This window comes from Oncorhynchus mykiss, chromosome 27 (assembly GCF_057628025.1).
Source record: "Oncorhynchus mykiss isolate SJ-2025 chromosome 27, ASM5762802v1, whole genome shotgun sequence".
Taxonomy (NCBI): Eukaryota; Metazoa; Chordata; class Actinopteri; order Salmoniformes; family Salmonidae; genus Oncorhynchus; species Oncorhynchus mykiss.
In genome coordinates, this window is record NC_143048.1 from 21681304 (window position 1) to 21698643 (window position 17340).

The following is a 17340-nucleotide window of genomic DNA, read 5'->3' on the forward strand; positions in this document are numbered from 1 at the left end:
GGACCTTATATAGACAGGTGTGTGCCTTTCCAAATCATGTCCAGTCAATTGAACTTACCACAGGTGAACTCCAATTAAGTTGTAGAAACATATCAAGGGTGATCAACGGAAACAAGATGCACCTGAGCTCACTTTCGAGTCTCATTGCAAAGGGTCTGATAATACTTATGTAAATAAGGTGTTTTTGATTTTTAATACATTTTCTAAAATTTCTAAAAACATGTTTTCACTTTGTCATTATGGGGTATTGTGTGTAGATTGATGAGGATTTTTTTTTAAATCAATTTTAGAATAAGGCTGTAACGGTAACAAAATGTGGGAAAAGGCAAGGGGTCTGAATACTTTCCGAATGCACTGTACTAATCATGTAAAAGATGATCTAATTGTTCCATTTCAATGACCCTACTGCTCTGCTGCCCTGTCCGCCTGGTCCCCCCAAACACCGTCATTGTAAATACAAATTTGTTCTCAACTGACTTGCCTAGTTAAATAAAGGTTAAATGAAAGAAATGTAAAACACTCACACTGCACATTGAGCACGTAGGGTATCCTGAACTCAGTCTGCAGGGCCGGGTGGCGCACCACGCAGGTGAGCGTGTGGCCCTGGGAGTGTCTCCGTGGCTCCAACACGTAGCGCACCTGGGTGGTGGAGGCGACATGTTGTTAGACGTGTAAATATTTAAGCTTGTTTAAAGAGTGTTTGTGTGAGCTTTGCATGCCTGCTTCATGATCTATATACAGTACCAGTCAAAAGTTTGGACACACTTACTCATTCAAGGGTTTTTCTTTATTTTCACTATTTTCTACATTGTAGAATAATAGTGAAGACATCAAAACTATGAAATAATACATATGGAATCATGTAGTAACCAAAAAAGTGTTAAACAAATCAAAATATATTTTAGATTCTTCAAAGTAGCCACCCTGTCACCAGGGAAGCACCATCACACCTCCTCCTCCATGTTCCATGGAGGGAATCACACAAGGGGAGATCATCCGTTCACCTACTCTGCGTCTCAGAAAGACATGGCGATTGGGACCAAAAATCAAAAATTTGGACTCCTCAGACCAATGGACAGATTTCCACTGGTCTAATGTCCATTGTTTGTGTTTCTTGGCCCAAGCAAGTCTCCTCTTCATATTAGTGGTTTCTTTGTAGCAATTTGACCATGAAGGCCTGACTTATGCAGTCTCCTCTGAACAGTTGATGTTGAGATGTGTATTTTACTTGAACTCTGTGAAGCATTTATTTTGACTGCCATTTCTGAGGCTGGTAACTCATGAACTTATCCTCTGCAGCAGAGGTAACTCTGGATCTTCCTTTCCTGTGGCGGTCCTCATGAGAGCCAATTTCATCATAGAGCTTGATGGTTTTTGCGACGGCACTTGAAACTTTTAAAGTTCTTGAAATGTTCCGCATTGACTGACCTTTATGTCTTAACCCTTATGTTGTCTTAAGGGTCTTAAGAGAAAACCCCTTAAATGATAATTTTTCAACTTAAAAGTTGATGATGTTTCCTAGAGTGTTCATTTGTTTTGTCCAGGTGGAACAAGAGAATAATGATTTAGAAGAGGAGGAGGTCTCTAAAGAAGAAGATGGGGAAGAATACAACCCAGAGCACGATGCATCATCTTCAGAAGAAGAAAAATCCCCCAAGCTGAAAGAGAGACATTTTTGTCAAAGAACAGCAAAATAACATGGTCCTTGTCACCATATTACAACCAGGGCAGGATGGCGGCACAACATGTCATAAGAATGACCCCAAGGCCCACAAAACATGCAGTTGCCCATGCCCAGGACATCGCCTCACCATTCTACATGTTCATCACACCAGCCATTGAAAAATTCATCCTGGAGACAACTGGAAAAGGATGGATGAGATTGACCTGTGTGCCTACATAGGGCTGCTAATCTTGGCGGGTGTGCATAGGTCCCGAGGCTACATGTAGTCTCTGGGATGCAGAGAGTGGAAGGGCAATTTTCCATTCCACGATGCCACTGAAAGTCTACCACACTTTCTCAAGAATGCTATGATTTGATACCCGTGAGTCAAGACCTGCAAGACATGTGAGAGACAAACTGGTGGCCATAAGAGAGGTCTGGGAGAAGTGGGTGGAGCATCTGCCATACCTCTACAACCCTGGGCCTGAAGTAACAGTGGATGAGCAACTGGTTCCATTCAGAGGTAAAACATTTTTTCAGATCGGCTATGTAAGTGATTTTCACTGTTAATTGTATTATGTATTGCTGTAATATCATTTATTTATGTGATTGTTTTCTGTGACACTGACACAAATTACTGATAGTAATCTCTTTTGTCAAAAGGTCGCTGTCCTTTCCGGCAGTATATGCCCAGAAAGCCAGCAAAGTATGGCATCAAGATATGGGTGGCATGTGATGCACAATCCAGCTACCCTTGGAAGATGCAAGTCTACACAGGGAAGCTGACCAGTGGAGGCCCGGAGAAGAACCAGGGGATGCGGGTTGTGCTTGATGTGACAGATGAACTGAGGGGGCACAATGTCACGTGTAACAATTTCTTCACCTCTTATGAGCTCAGCCAGCAGCTCCTGAAGGGGAAGATCACCATGGTTGGCACAGTTAGAAAGAACAATCCTGAGCTCCCCCCTGCACTCCTCGCAACAAGGGGGAGAGAGGCCTTCTCATCAAAGATTGCCTTCAACCCCACCACCACTCTAGTTTCTTACCTCCCAATGTGGTCCTCCTGAGCACACTGCACAAAACGGCTGAGATCAGTGATCGTGAGGACAGGAAGCCAGCCATCATCCTGGACCACAACCACAACAAAGGAGGCGTGGACAACCTGGACAAGGTGATTGGAACTTACAGCTGCAGGAGGATGACTGCCCGCTGGCCCCTGGTCATCTTCCATAACATCATTGATGTGTAAATACCTTCGTGATATTGAACAAGATTAACCCTACCTGGATGCCTGATAAGCGGAACAAGAGGAGGGTGTTCCTGGAGCAGCTGGGAAAGTCACTTGAAACCCCACACATTCAAAGGGAGCGCCTCCCCCGCACAGCAGCCTCTGCAACACTTGTGAAAGCTGTTCAGGGGGCTGACTCTTGTCCTGATCCACCTGAGGCTGCAGCTGGGGCAGGCACGAGGAGGAGATGCCAATTCTTCCCCCCCAAAGAATGACTGTGTCATGACATTGCCCTCTTTGGGTACAGCACACCCCATCCCCCTCTCCCTGTCTCCTACACCCAGGCTGCTGTGGTCAGAGAGAGGTCGTAAATTCCTGGAGGAGATGATATCTCCTCATGGCCACAGTATAGAGACAGAGTGAATTTTCAAAGAGAACAAAGGAATTTCTTCCACGTCACAGAACTTGAGGTCCGAACAACATTTGTGTTCTGGAGAAGGTATAAAATATCGGTGAAGAATCCAGCTACGAACTGGTCCGTTTGGTACAATTTTGTGACACTCATGGGAGACAATACGGCCACATTACCATAACGCTGTTTATATAATAGCCTCAGATATGAGGTTTACATCTAATTGTTGTATAAGATGAATGAGTGAAGATGATACTGTTTGTAAAATTGTGTAATGTGATTTTGGACTGTTAAATGAAGGAAACTCCAATTCCCTTTTGAGTTTAACTAAATCAGAGGACCGCCCATGAGCCCAGTTCGGACCTGGCGTCATGAGACAGCCCTTTTCTGCTCTCCCGAATAAATCCCCGACTTTGAGAATTTCTCAACAGACCATGTTTCCCTCAATTACGAGAGGACAAAGGTTGCAGACCAGCTTACCTCGATAACGAGAGGGCCAATGTTTGAGTAGATGGATGAATCTTTTAACCATACCACGTGGTTAAACTCTTAGATTATCGATACCGACAGAATAAGATCAAGTCTTTGATATTAATTACTAGTCTGCAGCTAGGAATTCGGTATCATTGAACGCGAAGACCAACAACCACCGAAACATCTATCCATAACGACATGAATGACTGTCACTCTGAACTATCCATTCTAACCACGACAGAGAGGGCGGACAAACTCTCCAACAGAAACAAACTTTTCAACATAATTTCTTGTAACCATATTTACTTTGTTTGTTTGTGTGTGCACTTCTGTGATTGTTTAGTTAGTTAATAAATAAATGATTTAAGACAATTGATGTATGGATGACTCAGAGTGAAGACTGGGTTCGTGCAGATAACCAACAATTTACAACATTTGGAATGAGACTAACATGAGGTAAAGAAGAATTAATTAATCAGAAGACTATTGATCAGATATGAAAATATCTGAAAAGTTATATTAGGAAAATTATAACTTTGTAATCTGAATATTTTCCTTGGTGCCCCAACTTCCAAGTCAATTACAGTTACATGATTAATCAGTTTAATCGCGTAATAATAATTACAGAGTCATTTGATAAAGATTCATCTTCAGTTTAATGATGCCAAAGACACGATAACTGTAAAACAAATACTATGTCCTGCACATGTGAGAAATACACCTGCAAAGTCCATGCACACACACTTGCATACTGTCCTACATGTGCTAATTAGAGTTTATTGATTTATGTTCTTCACGTTTTTGTTTTGTATCTATTATCTTATCTTATTCTTATTTATTGTTGTTGTTTATACACCTTGTGGGTGGGGGTATGGTTCAAAGAATGGGAGAAGACTAGTATTTTGTAGTTGAATGCCTCATCGTACAGTATATAAGAATATATCACTATGTTGACAAAAAAAGTCCAAGACTGTTATTATTTCCCTTCAATAAAATGCATTCAAAACTACTTTCTGCACATTTCTGCTACTTTCTTAGGCTATACAAGTGCTATCTCTTGCTAAAAAAAGTGTGTTTACACCTACGCAGTACCTTTAGCAATAATAATAATAGCCTCTACTTTAGTAAAGAAAACATGTGACAGGTGTGTTGTAATAAAAACGAGTGGTGTCCACTGATTAAATGCAATCTTTCTGCATTGTGAAGAGGGAAAACCCAGATATTCACAAAGTTTGTGATGAATGACAGGTTGTTTCTTCATGCAAAATAGATTTGGGGTTTAAAATTCAATTAAGCTGTTTTTCTTCGATTGTAGGGGAGTATACAGAATGTTAATACTATACAATGTTAAAGTAATGATAGACTGTTGTTTCTCTTTGCTTATTTGAGCAGTTCTTGCCATAATATGGACTTGGTCTTTTACCAAATAGGGCTATCTTCTGTATACCACCCCTACCTTGTCAAAAGTAGGGCTGCTGCGGTGACCGTATTACCGCCACACCGGCAGTCACAAGTCATGAAGGCAGTCAAATTCCACATGACCGTTTAGTCATGGTAATTAGGCTTCTCCAAGCTCTGATGCTGCTGCTGCTGGTCTTTAGTAGTCTACCAAACTTACTAACTGCCTGGTACTCAGCACTCTTTTGTCCTTCGAATTACTCTGACATCAAATGTATTTGAAAATCTAATCAAACCCTTTCATGAGAGCACATGAACTCATGTTGCTTAACATTTCTTTAGGCTATGCAATTGCAGGAGATGGCCGCTATTAAAAAGAGGAGGATTCCCTCAGCTTTCTATAGGCTAGGCCTACTATATTTACTTCTCAACTTTACTAATATTAAGCACTAATATTAAGCACATTGCTTATATTTACAACAGGATAGATGAACATGCATAGATGAATATTAACAATTTACCTTACAGACTACCTGTCTGGCATGAAAATAAACCAAGGGGAAAAGCGTCCTCCATTCACTATTTAGTGCATAAATGACATTTATTTTTTCCTGGGTGCCCCTGTTTTGGTACAGGTGCATAATAATGGTCCATTCTAAATCAAAACAAATGTCACACATATATTATTTAGTATATGTAAAGACAATAATAAATCAAGAATAGTCTGATATTAATATTAGCCTATCACTTGTGAATGATATATTATCACTTGTGAATGATGCCCAGCATAAGAAACAATGCCTTTTTTTTGTGACTTGTTCGAATGGTAGTCGCACACCTCATGTAGCCTAGCCCATAGGCCTATACGTTTTAATAAGGTTTGTATCACAACTAAAGTGGCCAAATAACTTCTTAAAATTAAGCACATTAATCCGCTTTACAACTGGCATATATCCAGCGCGTGAGTTTCAAATTTGGGTAAGATCATTTTCACAATAAAGATTGCATAATGCATAATTGCATTTGCGGTCACTTTGATAATGGTGTTTTCCGCTAATGAAACATTTGCGCTTATAGCCTTCTATAATGTGCGCATTGCTGAGCTTATAATGTGAAGAAATAGCCTAATAGTTTATCAACATTTTAAGCTAAACATTCTGATCTGTTGCGTCAGCCACACTGCATAAAAAAGTTTTGGGGATGCTATTCATTTGGGATCTATCACATCCCACTGTCCCAGACTATGTATGGAATATTTATTTCTCGCACAGAATAGAATAGGTCGACTTTTGTATTATGGGGGAGAGTAGACTGACATAGGCTAGAGCTTTAGCTGTTCGTTACCTACTCATCTTGTGGACACTTCTTCCAATATCTTCAATATGCACCTCGAATTGGATAAGGAAGCAAGCAGATGCATCCTACCCATGTGAGAGACGCAAACTCGGTCTCAACCTTTAAGTATTTACTGAAGACTCATCTCTTCAGTGGGTCATATGATTGAGTGTAGTCTGGCCCAGGAGTGTGAAGGTGAACGGAAAGGCTCTGGAGCAACGAACCGCCCTTGCTGTCTCTGCCTGGCCGGTTCCCCTCTTTCCACTGGGATTCTCTGCCTCTAACCCTATTACAGGGGCTGAGTCACTGGCTTACTGGTGCTCTTTCATGCCGTCCCTAGGAGGGGTGCGTCACTTGAGTGGGTTGAGTCACTGATGTGATCTTCCTGTCTGGGTTGGCGCCCCCCCTTGGGTTGTGCCGTGGCGGAGATCTTTGTGGGCTATATTCGGCCTTGTCTCAGGATGGTAAGTTGGTGGTTGAAGATATCCCTCTAGTGGTGTGGGGGCTGTGCTTTGGCAAAGTGGGTGGGGTTATATCCTTCCTGTTTGGCCCTGTCCGGGGGTGTCCTCGGATGGGGCCACAGTGTCTCCTGACCCCTCCTGTCTCAGCCTCCAGTATTTATGCTGCAGTAGTTTGTGTCGGGGGGCTAGGGTCAGTTTGTTATATCTGGAGTACTTCTCCTGTCCTGTCCGGTGTCCTGTGTGAATTTAAGTATGCTCTCTCTAATTCTCTCTTTCTTTCTCTCTCTCGGGGGACCTGAGCCCTAGGACCATGCCTCAGGACTACCAGACATGATGACTCCTTGCTGTCCCCAGTCCACCTGGCCGTGCTGCTGCTCCAGTTTCAACTGTTCTGCCTGTGATTATTATTATTTGACAATGCTGGTCATTTATGAACATTTGAACATCTTGGCCATGTTCTGTTAAAATCTCCACCCGGCACAGCCAGAAGAGTACTGGCCACCCCACATAGCCTGGTTCCTCCCTAGGTTCCTTCCTAGGTTTTGGCCTTTCTAGGGAGTTTTTCCTAGCCACCGTGCTTCTACACCTGCATTGCTTGCTGTTTGGGGTTTTAGGCTGGGTTTCTGTACAGCACTTTGAGATATCAGCTGATGTTCGAAGGGCTATATAAATACATTTGATTTGATATGTCTGTCTTCACTTGTAGCCTGTGAGAAACACCCGATCAAGTGACGGAGAGCTGTGTGAGTGATAGACGCTTTGGAATGCGCAGAACACTCAGGGAGAAAGGCACAACGCAGCAATCCGGGCCGCAAAAGGCATTAATTATTTTAGGGTGCATTACGGCAACAAAGGGGATGCTGACGTGAAATTCGAGGCATTATCAAGTGTTTGTCAAATTATGAATGAGAAACTATTGGAGTGTGTACAGCCTGCGCAAAAAAACAAAGTAGAGCTCATGCCTTTCAAGCAACGTTTTTCAAATCACCATTGGTCTCATCATGCAGCTTTACAATGTATAAAAAATCTACACATATAGCCCAACCTTCGTAGAATAACTAAAGTTACATGAATAACTCTAAATTAAGCATATAGGAGTACCTTTGTTAACGGCTTAACACAGAATAGCCGCACGAGCACACTCCCTCAAATCACAATTGTATTCTTCATACTATAAAATAATGGCACGGAATTATAAGCAAATCTTGTCTGCTAAATGAACTAGTGTAGCCCACAGCCATTTGGCATAGCCACATCAGGACCTAACATAAGGACAACTCAGAGTATGCTATTCTTTTCTTCTGAAATAGACTACATTTTCTTCATATCATGCTTCTTTAGACCTGTCTAACATAAATAATGGATTTATTGTGAAGGTGTATGCTATACTACATGGATTTATTAGACTTTTAAAAATGGCTTGTAGGCGTGGAAGCCAGGAGAAGCTAAATGTGTTTATGTTAATTACCGCTCAATTACCGTGAGGCCGACAGTTATTTGCTTGACAATCACCGACTGAGAATTTCGCGACCGTCACAGCCCTAGTCACAACACAACTGATTGGCTCAAACGCATTAAGTAACTTTTCACAAGGCACACCTGTTAATTGAAATGTATTCCAGATGACTACCTTGTGAATCTGGTTGAGAGAATGCCAAGAGTGTGCAAAGCTGTCATCAAGGCAAAGGGTTGCTACTTTGAATAATCTTAACACTTTTTTGATTACTAAGTGATTCCATAAGTGTTATTTCATAGTTATGATGTCTTCACTATTATTCTACAATGTAGCAAAAACTCTGGAAAGAGTAGGTTTGTCCAAACCTTTGACTGGTACTGTACATACACCCCATGAGGAGGTTGATTGTGTGTGAGACCATGCCTTTGTCCCAAATGGCACCCTATTCCCTTTATATTTTGCACTACTTTTGACTAGGGCAAAACTGACAAAAACTGGCCTTCGTCAAAAGTAGTGCACTATGTAGGGAATAAGTTGACGTTTGAAACACGGTACTGTGGTGTAATGTCAAAGCAGTAGCTCTGTTCTGTTTGTACCTGCGTGGTGGAGGTGCCGTTGGGCTCATCCTGCGTCTGGACCTCAGAGCGGCCAAACAGCTCAGTCTCCCAGGACACCTCGGCTGCAGGCCGGCCGCGCTCTGCTATGCAGGTGGCCGCCACTGATTCATTACCACCATCCACCAGGGCCGTAGATCCGGCGGAGACGTAGACCTTGGGCTCCACTAGGAGAGAGAGAGATAAGATTATAAAACTATAATTTTCCCAATGAGGCAATTCACTTAGCGGCATAGAAAATATACTGTACATACAGACAAAAAACATTGAGAGAGAGAGAAAGAGAGAGAGATGGAGTGGGAGAGAGAGGAAAAGGGGCTCTCGGAGAGATGACAAAACAGAATAGATTACAAAATGAGTATTGATATTTTGTATATGGAAGATGAATAAATAATGTGCATCATAAAACAGGGACAGGGATATGGACAGAGAGGAGGAAGTGGCCATGGGACACTCATACACTCTGCTGCCAGACACAGTAGATTGATTTCCTGCATTTCACAGATATCTATTAAAAATTGATGAGCCAAGCAATCTGATACTATAGGAGCACTTTGAAGGGAACTCAACTCTTTTTATTGTTATTTTGCTGGAGATGGAGACGTCTGTGAGACATGTTTCTGTGTATATGAAAGGAAAATTACTGTGCAGCATCGACCAAGACATTTATATTAGAGTGACTTTTGGAGCATCTCCATGAAGCTGTTTGAATTATATTCCCTTCCTCCTAAACCAAAACAATGGATTTTGTGTTGTAAATGCTGTACTTTCAAACTGCTCCTACTACTCATGGCTTGCTAATACGGTTCATAATGACTTAGAAAAACAGTTGTTGTCAGACATAATACTCCGTGCTGTTGTGTGTGTCTGTGTTTCATTGTGTGGTGTCCAGTCCTGAACTGGGGAGTTGGGTTGCTGTTAATGTGTGCTGCTATTCAGTGCTTTAGAGCTAGGGTTATGTTACACCGGCTTCCTGTGAGGATGCTGAGTTACTGTGGGTTGAGACATCAGTCGTGACACAGATTTCTCTCAATAGAGAAGCATAAACAGATCCATGTGAACGGACAGTGACCGCTGTAACATAACACTCTACCTGTTTCACAGACCACTACTCTCACTGTTCTAGTGCACCGACAGACGTAATACTAAAGATAAAAATAAGTCATATTTATCCCGAGAGTCCAAGGAAATACCGCAAAGAAATACCGCAAAAATCAGAAGTGCCCATTTAAAGGGTTTAAAACCAAGATATGGTCACTATGCCAAGGTTCTCCTCAAATAAGAGCAAATGAAACTGATATTTAGTAACTATCTTTGATCAGCAATGACATTGTTGTGAATTGCAAAACAGGCCGTCCATAAATTCAGAGCGTTATCATGTTCCTCAATTAATTCAGCGCATTTCACAGAGCACACCCAGAGTATAGCGTTGTTGAATCATACAAACTTTGTGACAGTAGTCAAAAAAATGACCAAAGTTGCTAAACCTGCTAGATAACCTCCTTTTAACGAATGACGGAATATCTCCTATATTTGGCAAAATCTAGTTGATGATTATACAGATAGCAGATCAGCTCATGGATAACGGGGAGATGAAGAGTGGAATATTTTCAATATCAAGGTACATATCTTAACAGGGACCAACTCTTGTTCTAAAATATCGATATCTACTCTCATATCGTTTGTTGATAACACATTCTCTACCGAAGCGCTCACTTGGCTAGCAAGTACGCGACTGCGCAGAGAAGAGGGGGAAACATTATAGCGGTATTTTGACATGCATAGGAGAAAGAAGTGCTTTGATAATGCAACCTACAGAATAAAGTTATGAATTTTCATGCGAGACAGTAGTCCGGATTTCTCCGTAGGATTGGGACTGGATAGGAAAATAGCCTAGGCTCTAGGACAGGAGAAGATAGACATTTCCCTCATGCCTCTGAATTGTTAACAGGCTTCATGTCTGTGACAGAGATGCCTATGTAGTGAATTGTGCCTAGGCCTACTAAATTTGTGACTGTCTGAAGAGTCACAATGACTGCTCAAAGAGACACAAATTATTTTATAGGATATACTGTAGGCGTTTCCTATAGGGTTTATTAACTGCGTTCGCGTCTGCAGTCCAGCAATGCCAATTATGCTTGTGCTTTGAATTTATGGCAACTTTGTGTGAAGTAAATACGCTAGGCTAAAGGCTTTCATGAGTCAACCTGTTTGGATAATGTGCAGTTCCATTTTTTTGCTAATCTGATGCTGTGCATGTTGTGTATTTTGTGGAATTTCATTAGCACAATTCCACAGGTTCAGGAGAGGGAGAGAGGCTAGAAAGCACTACTCCACTTCACAAATTGGCTCTAGTGTTAAGATCTATGATTCAAAGAGCTGTCAGGCTGCCTTTCTTTTCCATCATTACTCATCTGAATCTCTTGCCTGGCTACCCAGATTCCTTGCTCCGGCCAACCGCTACGCCACACCCAATGATGTTAGTTTGTTCTCTGCAAGGAGTCTGGATCTGAGTACCTCCCCGACCTTTCACTGAACGCAAACACGTTTGGGACAGTCTGATTGGTCCAGAAACCAATGGGTTGGGCCAGAGCCAGAACACACGTGGGTAAAGCAGTGGTTTGAAAATTTGGCATTGGCTTTGATACTCCGATTGGTTAGAGACAACTTTATTTTGTACAACGCCCCTCCTGCCCCTTGTCAACACAAACAACTTAAATGACGGTAGTCTCAGACTAAAGTTTGTAGAGAATGACAGAGCAGCAGAAACATTTAGTGTCAGTTGTCAGGCTACTGAATCTCCCCTACCCTGCTCTCTCTCTTTGCCATGTCCATTTCTCCTTCCCTCTCTCTTTCTCTCTGTCCATGGTCTCCTTCTCTCCTTGCAGAGGGCACGGCACTAACAGCTGCTGGACTTCATTTCACAGTGACAGTGTGGCATGTGGGGCACACATACAGATCCTCCAGACAAGGCCATCGCCCCCAGACATCTGCCGTACCCCTCCTCACAGTGGAACGACACCCCAGAGACTCCCTCTTCTAAAAATATACCTGTTTCCTATGCACAGGCATCATGCAGCCATCTCAATCAACCTGCTCACATTGTGCCCCACACCCTCATCTAATTAACACTCCCCCCTCCCCACCCCACTGACTGACCGACCACAGTAGCTCTGTTGTGTTATGGCACCCATGGCACCCTATAGCCTATAGCCCACCCCCTTATCCCCTTCCCGCCAGTGTAACCAAATCAGGGGTACGTGCTAATTTGGAGAGGCTGTCAGGAGGGGGTGGTTTAGATCTATCTTGTTGAGTGCAGAGGGTAATGATTTTCCGTCAGACAGGCAGAGAGTGGGCATTAGGAGCCGTGTTGGCCCTGTCTCACCCACGCACTGCCCAGTTCCGCTATGCTCCCATGAACGCGTAGGGCTGGGCGGTATACCTTATTTTACGATATACTGGCGTCACGACTTTGGCCAAAGTTGATGCCTCTCCTCGTTCGGGTGGTGTTCGGCGGTCGACGTCACCGGTCTTCTAGACATCGCCGATCCATTTGTCATTTTTCCATTTGTTTTGTCTCGTTTTTCCACACACCTGGTTTTCATTTCCCAATTACTGGTCATGTATTTAACCCTCTGTTTCCCCCATGTCTTTGTGTGTGATTGTTATTTTGTTCAGGTCGGAATGTTCCGGCTGGTTTGTACCGGGTGCTGTTTATCACCCATGTTTTTGTGGTAACCGTTCTTTTAGCACTTTGTAAATGGTTTACTTTGTGCTGTCGAGTAAAGTGCGCTGTTTCACTCATCTCTGCTCTCCTTCGCCTGACTTTCTACACCAGTTACACCTACCAGCCTGACAACTGGTATTGATGCACGATCCAGTTTGGGTTTTTACTTTACCTTCTATAACGGTATTTGAATGTTTTGGTTTGTTAAATGTGATACAGTGTATAACATAGATTTTTATAGTTTACTTCGCTTCTTGAGTCATCTCTCTCCACTCTCTCTCCATGCCGCTTTCCACACAGACCTAGCCCCGCCCCGTCACTCAAGGAGCGCATTTGTTGTTCCTGGAACACGAGACAGATACTTGCATTCAGTCTGAATGGTCAATGCAGCACATGCAACAAAGTTGAAGAAAACAATGCAGTTTTCACTTTGCTTCTTAATATAAATCCACTAGCATTATATAATTACACTATTAGTTTGTGTTTCTTACATATGCAAACAGCTAGATTGTATTTTCTACGCAAGTTGGGCCGAAATCCTGTTAGCCACTAATGCTAATCGCTAGTTAGTTGTTTAGCTAGCTAATAAATGTAATGAGTCAGAGCAAACATAAGTAGTGATACAGGCTGATAATACCAGTGATGGTGTAGACCTAAATCAGCTTGTTGTTTGTGCAGCAAATGGTCCACCAACACAGTGTGGTAAAGAAGGCTCCTTCTTCACCACCTGCTAACCATGTGTAACCATGTGTATGTGACCAATAACATTTGATTTGATTTTATAAATCAAAGAGGAATACGCAAAGCATGAATATTGTAATGAAACAGCAGGGAGCAGGTCTCGAACCCTCAACCTTCATTCTATTTTCATGATTTCAACAGTTCACTGAAAATTAAGGACTAGCTTGTTTGCCCATATCGTGGAGCCCTACATGGAAGTGTGGAAATTATGTCAAATTAGTGCAGGAAATGCAGAAATGAAATGAAAATGCTGCAAATTATTTTTGGTTGAACTGAATAGTAAAGGCTGACAAAGCCAGCCAACCAGGACTACAGTTCAACTGTAAGGCCAGTGGTCAAACCATGCAGTATCTCCACAGTTTTGACATTTCAATCAGTACACTTAAAAATAATTACAATTATCACCAATCTCTGCATTTATGGGGCTCATTGGATGATCAAGTAAATCATAGAGAATGGATATTTTGATTATCTAATGAAACAACTTCTAACAATAAAACATACACATTTAATTTGACCCTCAACAATTGAACAAGTCTTGCCATGTCACTGCACTGCTGCAAGGTTATGTTCTTTTTAGTTTTTATGACTCAGCTGAAAAGAGAAGATGTTATTGCTCCACATCAAATGCATGTCATGGACAGTAAAACATGGCTATCAGTGAGTCATACAGAGAGATCTGTGCCTGAGTAGAAGACCGCTTATGGTTTGATGATACAATAACTCAGAAAGTTAAAGTGGGACTGGGCCAGACTGTGGAGTTTGCCGCAATGTCAGGCCTAGTATCATCACTTGACATCTTCATTAATGCAGCTTTTTTAAGTGTTGTCTTGTTTTCTCTTTTAAGTCTTAGCAGAAACTCAGTCTCTTAGAAAAATGCATAATGTTTCTCACTTCCTTGTCAGCAATACCAATCCCAAACAAAAGGTCATTCTAATTCTCAGAGTTTCGGTGCTGGTGTATTATTCCTTTGCCATTGTTTACAGGTGGGGGCTTGAGGCTCAAGTAGCAAAGCTCCTCCTACCATTAAAATGTAACCCTTTGCCTTTTGTAAGGTTAGAAGGAAGGGGGTGGGAGAGAGAGACAGAACGAGAAAGAGAGAATGGGGGGTGGGGGGGGTTTCATTACCTGAATGTACACTGCACTCCTCTTATAAGATTCAAATCTGTCCAAGACTATTACATTCTTACAACCGTTGTTGAAAGGGAAGCTATGAGCTTTTTGTTTTTATATCAGTGATTATTCTCAGAAGAGGAGTGTATCCACTCACAGTGGTAAGAAATAAAACACCCCCAATAAACAACAACACAGAGTAAAGGAAGGCAGGTGGAAGCCAAGGTTACGTCCCAAATGACACTATTCCCCATGGCCCCTGGTCAAAAGCAGTGCACTAGAGAAGACCATGCCATTTGGGAGACAGAAAGACTAAAGGTAAATGTGGGCTAATGGAAGGCTGTGGAGGCCCAGACACTGAGTCGAGGCAGGCAGCATCCTGTCACAGCAGCACTTAATGTAGCCCTCATTAGTCATCAGAGCCTGCCTGAGGCCGAGTGTCAAATGGCACCCTATTCCCTATATTGTGCACTACTTTCACCAGTCAAAAGTAGTGCACTACATAGGGCATAGGGTGCTATTTGGGACTCAGCCTCAGGAGAGATACACATGAAGCCTGGCTGGCTGCAGCTTTCATCACCGTCCACAATCCAATCAACCATTATAGGGGTGGAAACACATGCTGGCCGCACAACAATCCTTAAAGTTCACTCTCAGTAAGGTGCTACTTTATAATGTGTCCATACGAGTTGGAACCTTTACGTGTGGATTTGTTTATATTAAGTCAGTAAATCTATGTGGCATTTGGCTCCTACAGTAATAAGGCTAGCTGTATGAATATTTATCAAGTCTGAACTGACCTCCTATAATTCATGGGGACAATGAGAACATTTTCTGAGAAAGGAAATCCAGGTAAAATGGAGCTGGTGCTATATGCTTCTACAGTACAAAAAGTAACTGTTTCTTTATGGCGGACGCCGAGTGTCTGTATCCCAAATGACAGCCTATTCCCCATTTAGAGCACTGCTTTTGACTAGGGCCCATTGGTGTAGCATCCAAAATGGCACCCTATTTCATCTATAGTGCACTACTTTTGACTAGAGCCCAATGCAGGTCCTGGTCAATAGTAGTGCACTATAAAGGGAATAAGGTCAATTGACCAGGTCTGAAGCAGTCTAAGAGTTCCACATACCTAGTATATTGACGGTGGTGGATGCCTGCGTGTTGCCCAGTGGGAAAGTCGCCACTTTACACGTGTAAGACCCGATGTCCTGAAATCCCACGCCTTCCAGGACGATGGTGGCATCGTGCACGGAGGGGTTCATGAAGGACAGGCGTCTGGTGTAGTCTGGGGAGATGGAGATGCCAAACTGGGGGTTGAAGACGGCCAGGGTGATAGTGCCTGAGGGCAGGCGACGCTCCCAGGAGCTCTGGGTGAGGCTGAGGTTGGTGCCCACCTCCACCCTGCAGCCCAGAGTAATGTTCTTCCCCAGCACAGCACTCACCCTCTCTGGGACCAGCACCTCGTTACTGCACACACCTATAGACAGGGGGAAGGGGAGAGACACAGTTACTTAGATATAGACATAGTTACAGGAGAGATCCATGTTGAGAACAGTCATAAAAAGAAAAACTGTAATCAGGACTGAACCTCAGTCAAAAAGGAGAACAACAAGGGCTTCTTTTCAACTTTTATTCAACTTTTTTTTTTATTCCTCTTTCATGCTTTTATTCAGAAACGACAGCCCCTTCCAAACCATAGAAACCAAACTGCCTTGACGAGGTAGACCTACATTATGAAACCTACTATATCACGTCACTTCCCTCTCATGTTACTCTTCCCATGGGAATGGGCTGACCGGACTTCTTTCTGGAACAACTAGTCATGCCGTGTGTTTGTGATATTAAGGTGGTATTTCAACAGTGTAACAACAGATGGGCTTTTAGCTTTATGATGGGGTTTATCAGGGAAATGTGTCTGAGTCTGGAACCCCTCAATGTGTGTTCACTCCTAATGAGCAACACACTCCGCAACACACAGCAACAGACATTCAGCCTCCCTTTTCACCACAGGACGTCCTCACTGTCACTGCTGCTAATTGTTAGAGCACCTTGCCATATAAAGTCAAAGCATTATAAAGGGGAAAAAACTTTCTGGAAGGAGATGAAATAAAAAGCAATTTGATGTTTTTTTTTTTTTACTGTTTTTAAAAGGCCCTTTCATGTCTATGCATGTTGGGAGTTATTTTCAGCTTGCTGTAACATGTAAAATGTTGGTTTTTCATGGGGGCTGGCTAGTCCAGATGCTGTGATTGAGTAAAGGCGCAGAAAGCCAATGGGGAGAGAGAATGAGCAGTGAGCACATTATTATGGCAGGCTGTATCACAACTGGCCGAGATTGGGAGTCCCATAGAGTGGTGCACAATTGGCCCAGCGTCGTCCGGGTTTGGCCGGTGTAGGTCGTCATTGTTAATAAGAATTTGTTCTGAACTGACTTGCCTAGTTAAATAAAGGTTAAATACATATTTATTTTTTAAAACAGTGGGAATCAGCTGCTTCAATGGACGGAAAAGAGGCAATGAAGCCTAACATGATTCAGCAGTATTGTGTTCCTCTACTTTTTGTTTTCCTTTGCTTGGAAAGTAGAAGCTGCATGATACAAGCCTAGTAAGCTAATTTGATTTATAGTAGATAGGAAGCTAGTCTGTCTAGGGGTTGTACTTATACATCAAGCTGCCTCCCGCTACAGAAACAGGAGATACCGGTAGGCGTCTCCTG

The 17340-nt window shown here is 42.6% G+C and overlaps 1 protein-coding gene across 5 annotated transcripts in view; it reads right to left on the reverse strand.

Moving 5' to 3' along the window:
* si:ch211-149e23.4 (nectin-3-like protein) overlaps nt 1-17340 on the reverse strand; it is a 107985-nt gene that overhangs the window by 49292 nt on the left and 41353 nt on the right. For all 5 annotated transcript variants that reach the window (XM_090223574.1, XM_021587951.3, XM_021587952.3 and 2 more), the window contains exons 2-4: nt 15755-16102; nt 9024-9208; nt 525-639 (exon numbers count right to left, since the gene is read on the reverse strand). In XM_090223574.1, coding sequence (XP_090079700.1) covers nt 525-639; nt 9024-9208; nt 15755-16102 — 648 coding nt within the window. The remainder of the gene's footprint in view (nt 1-524; nt 640-9023; nt 9209-15754; nt 16103-17340) is intronic.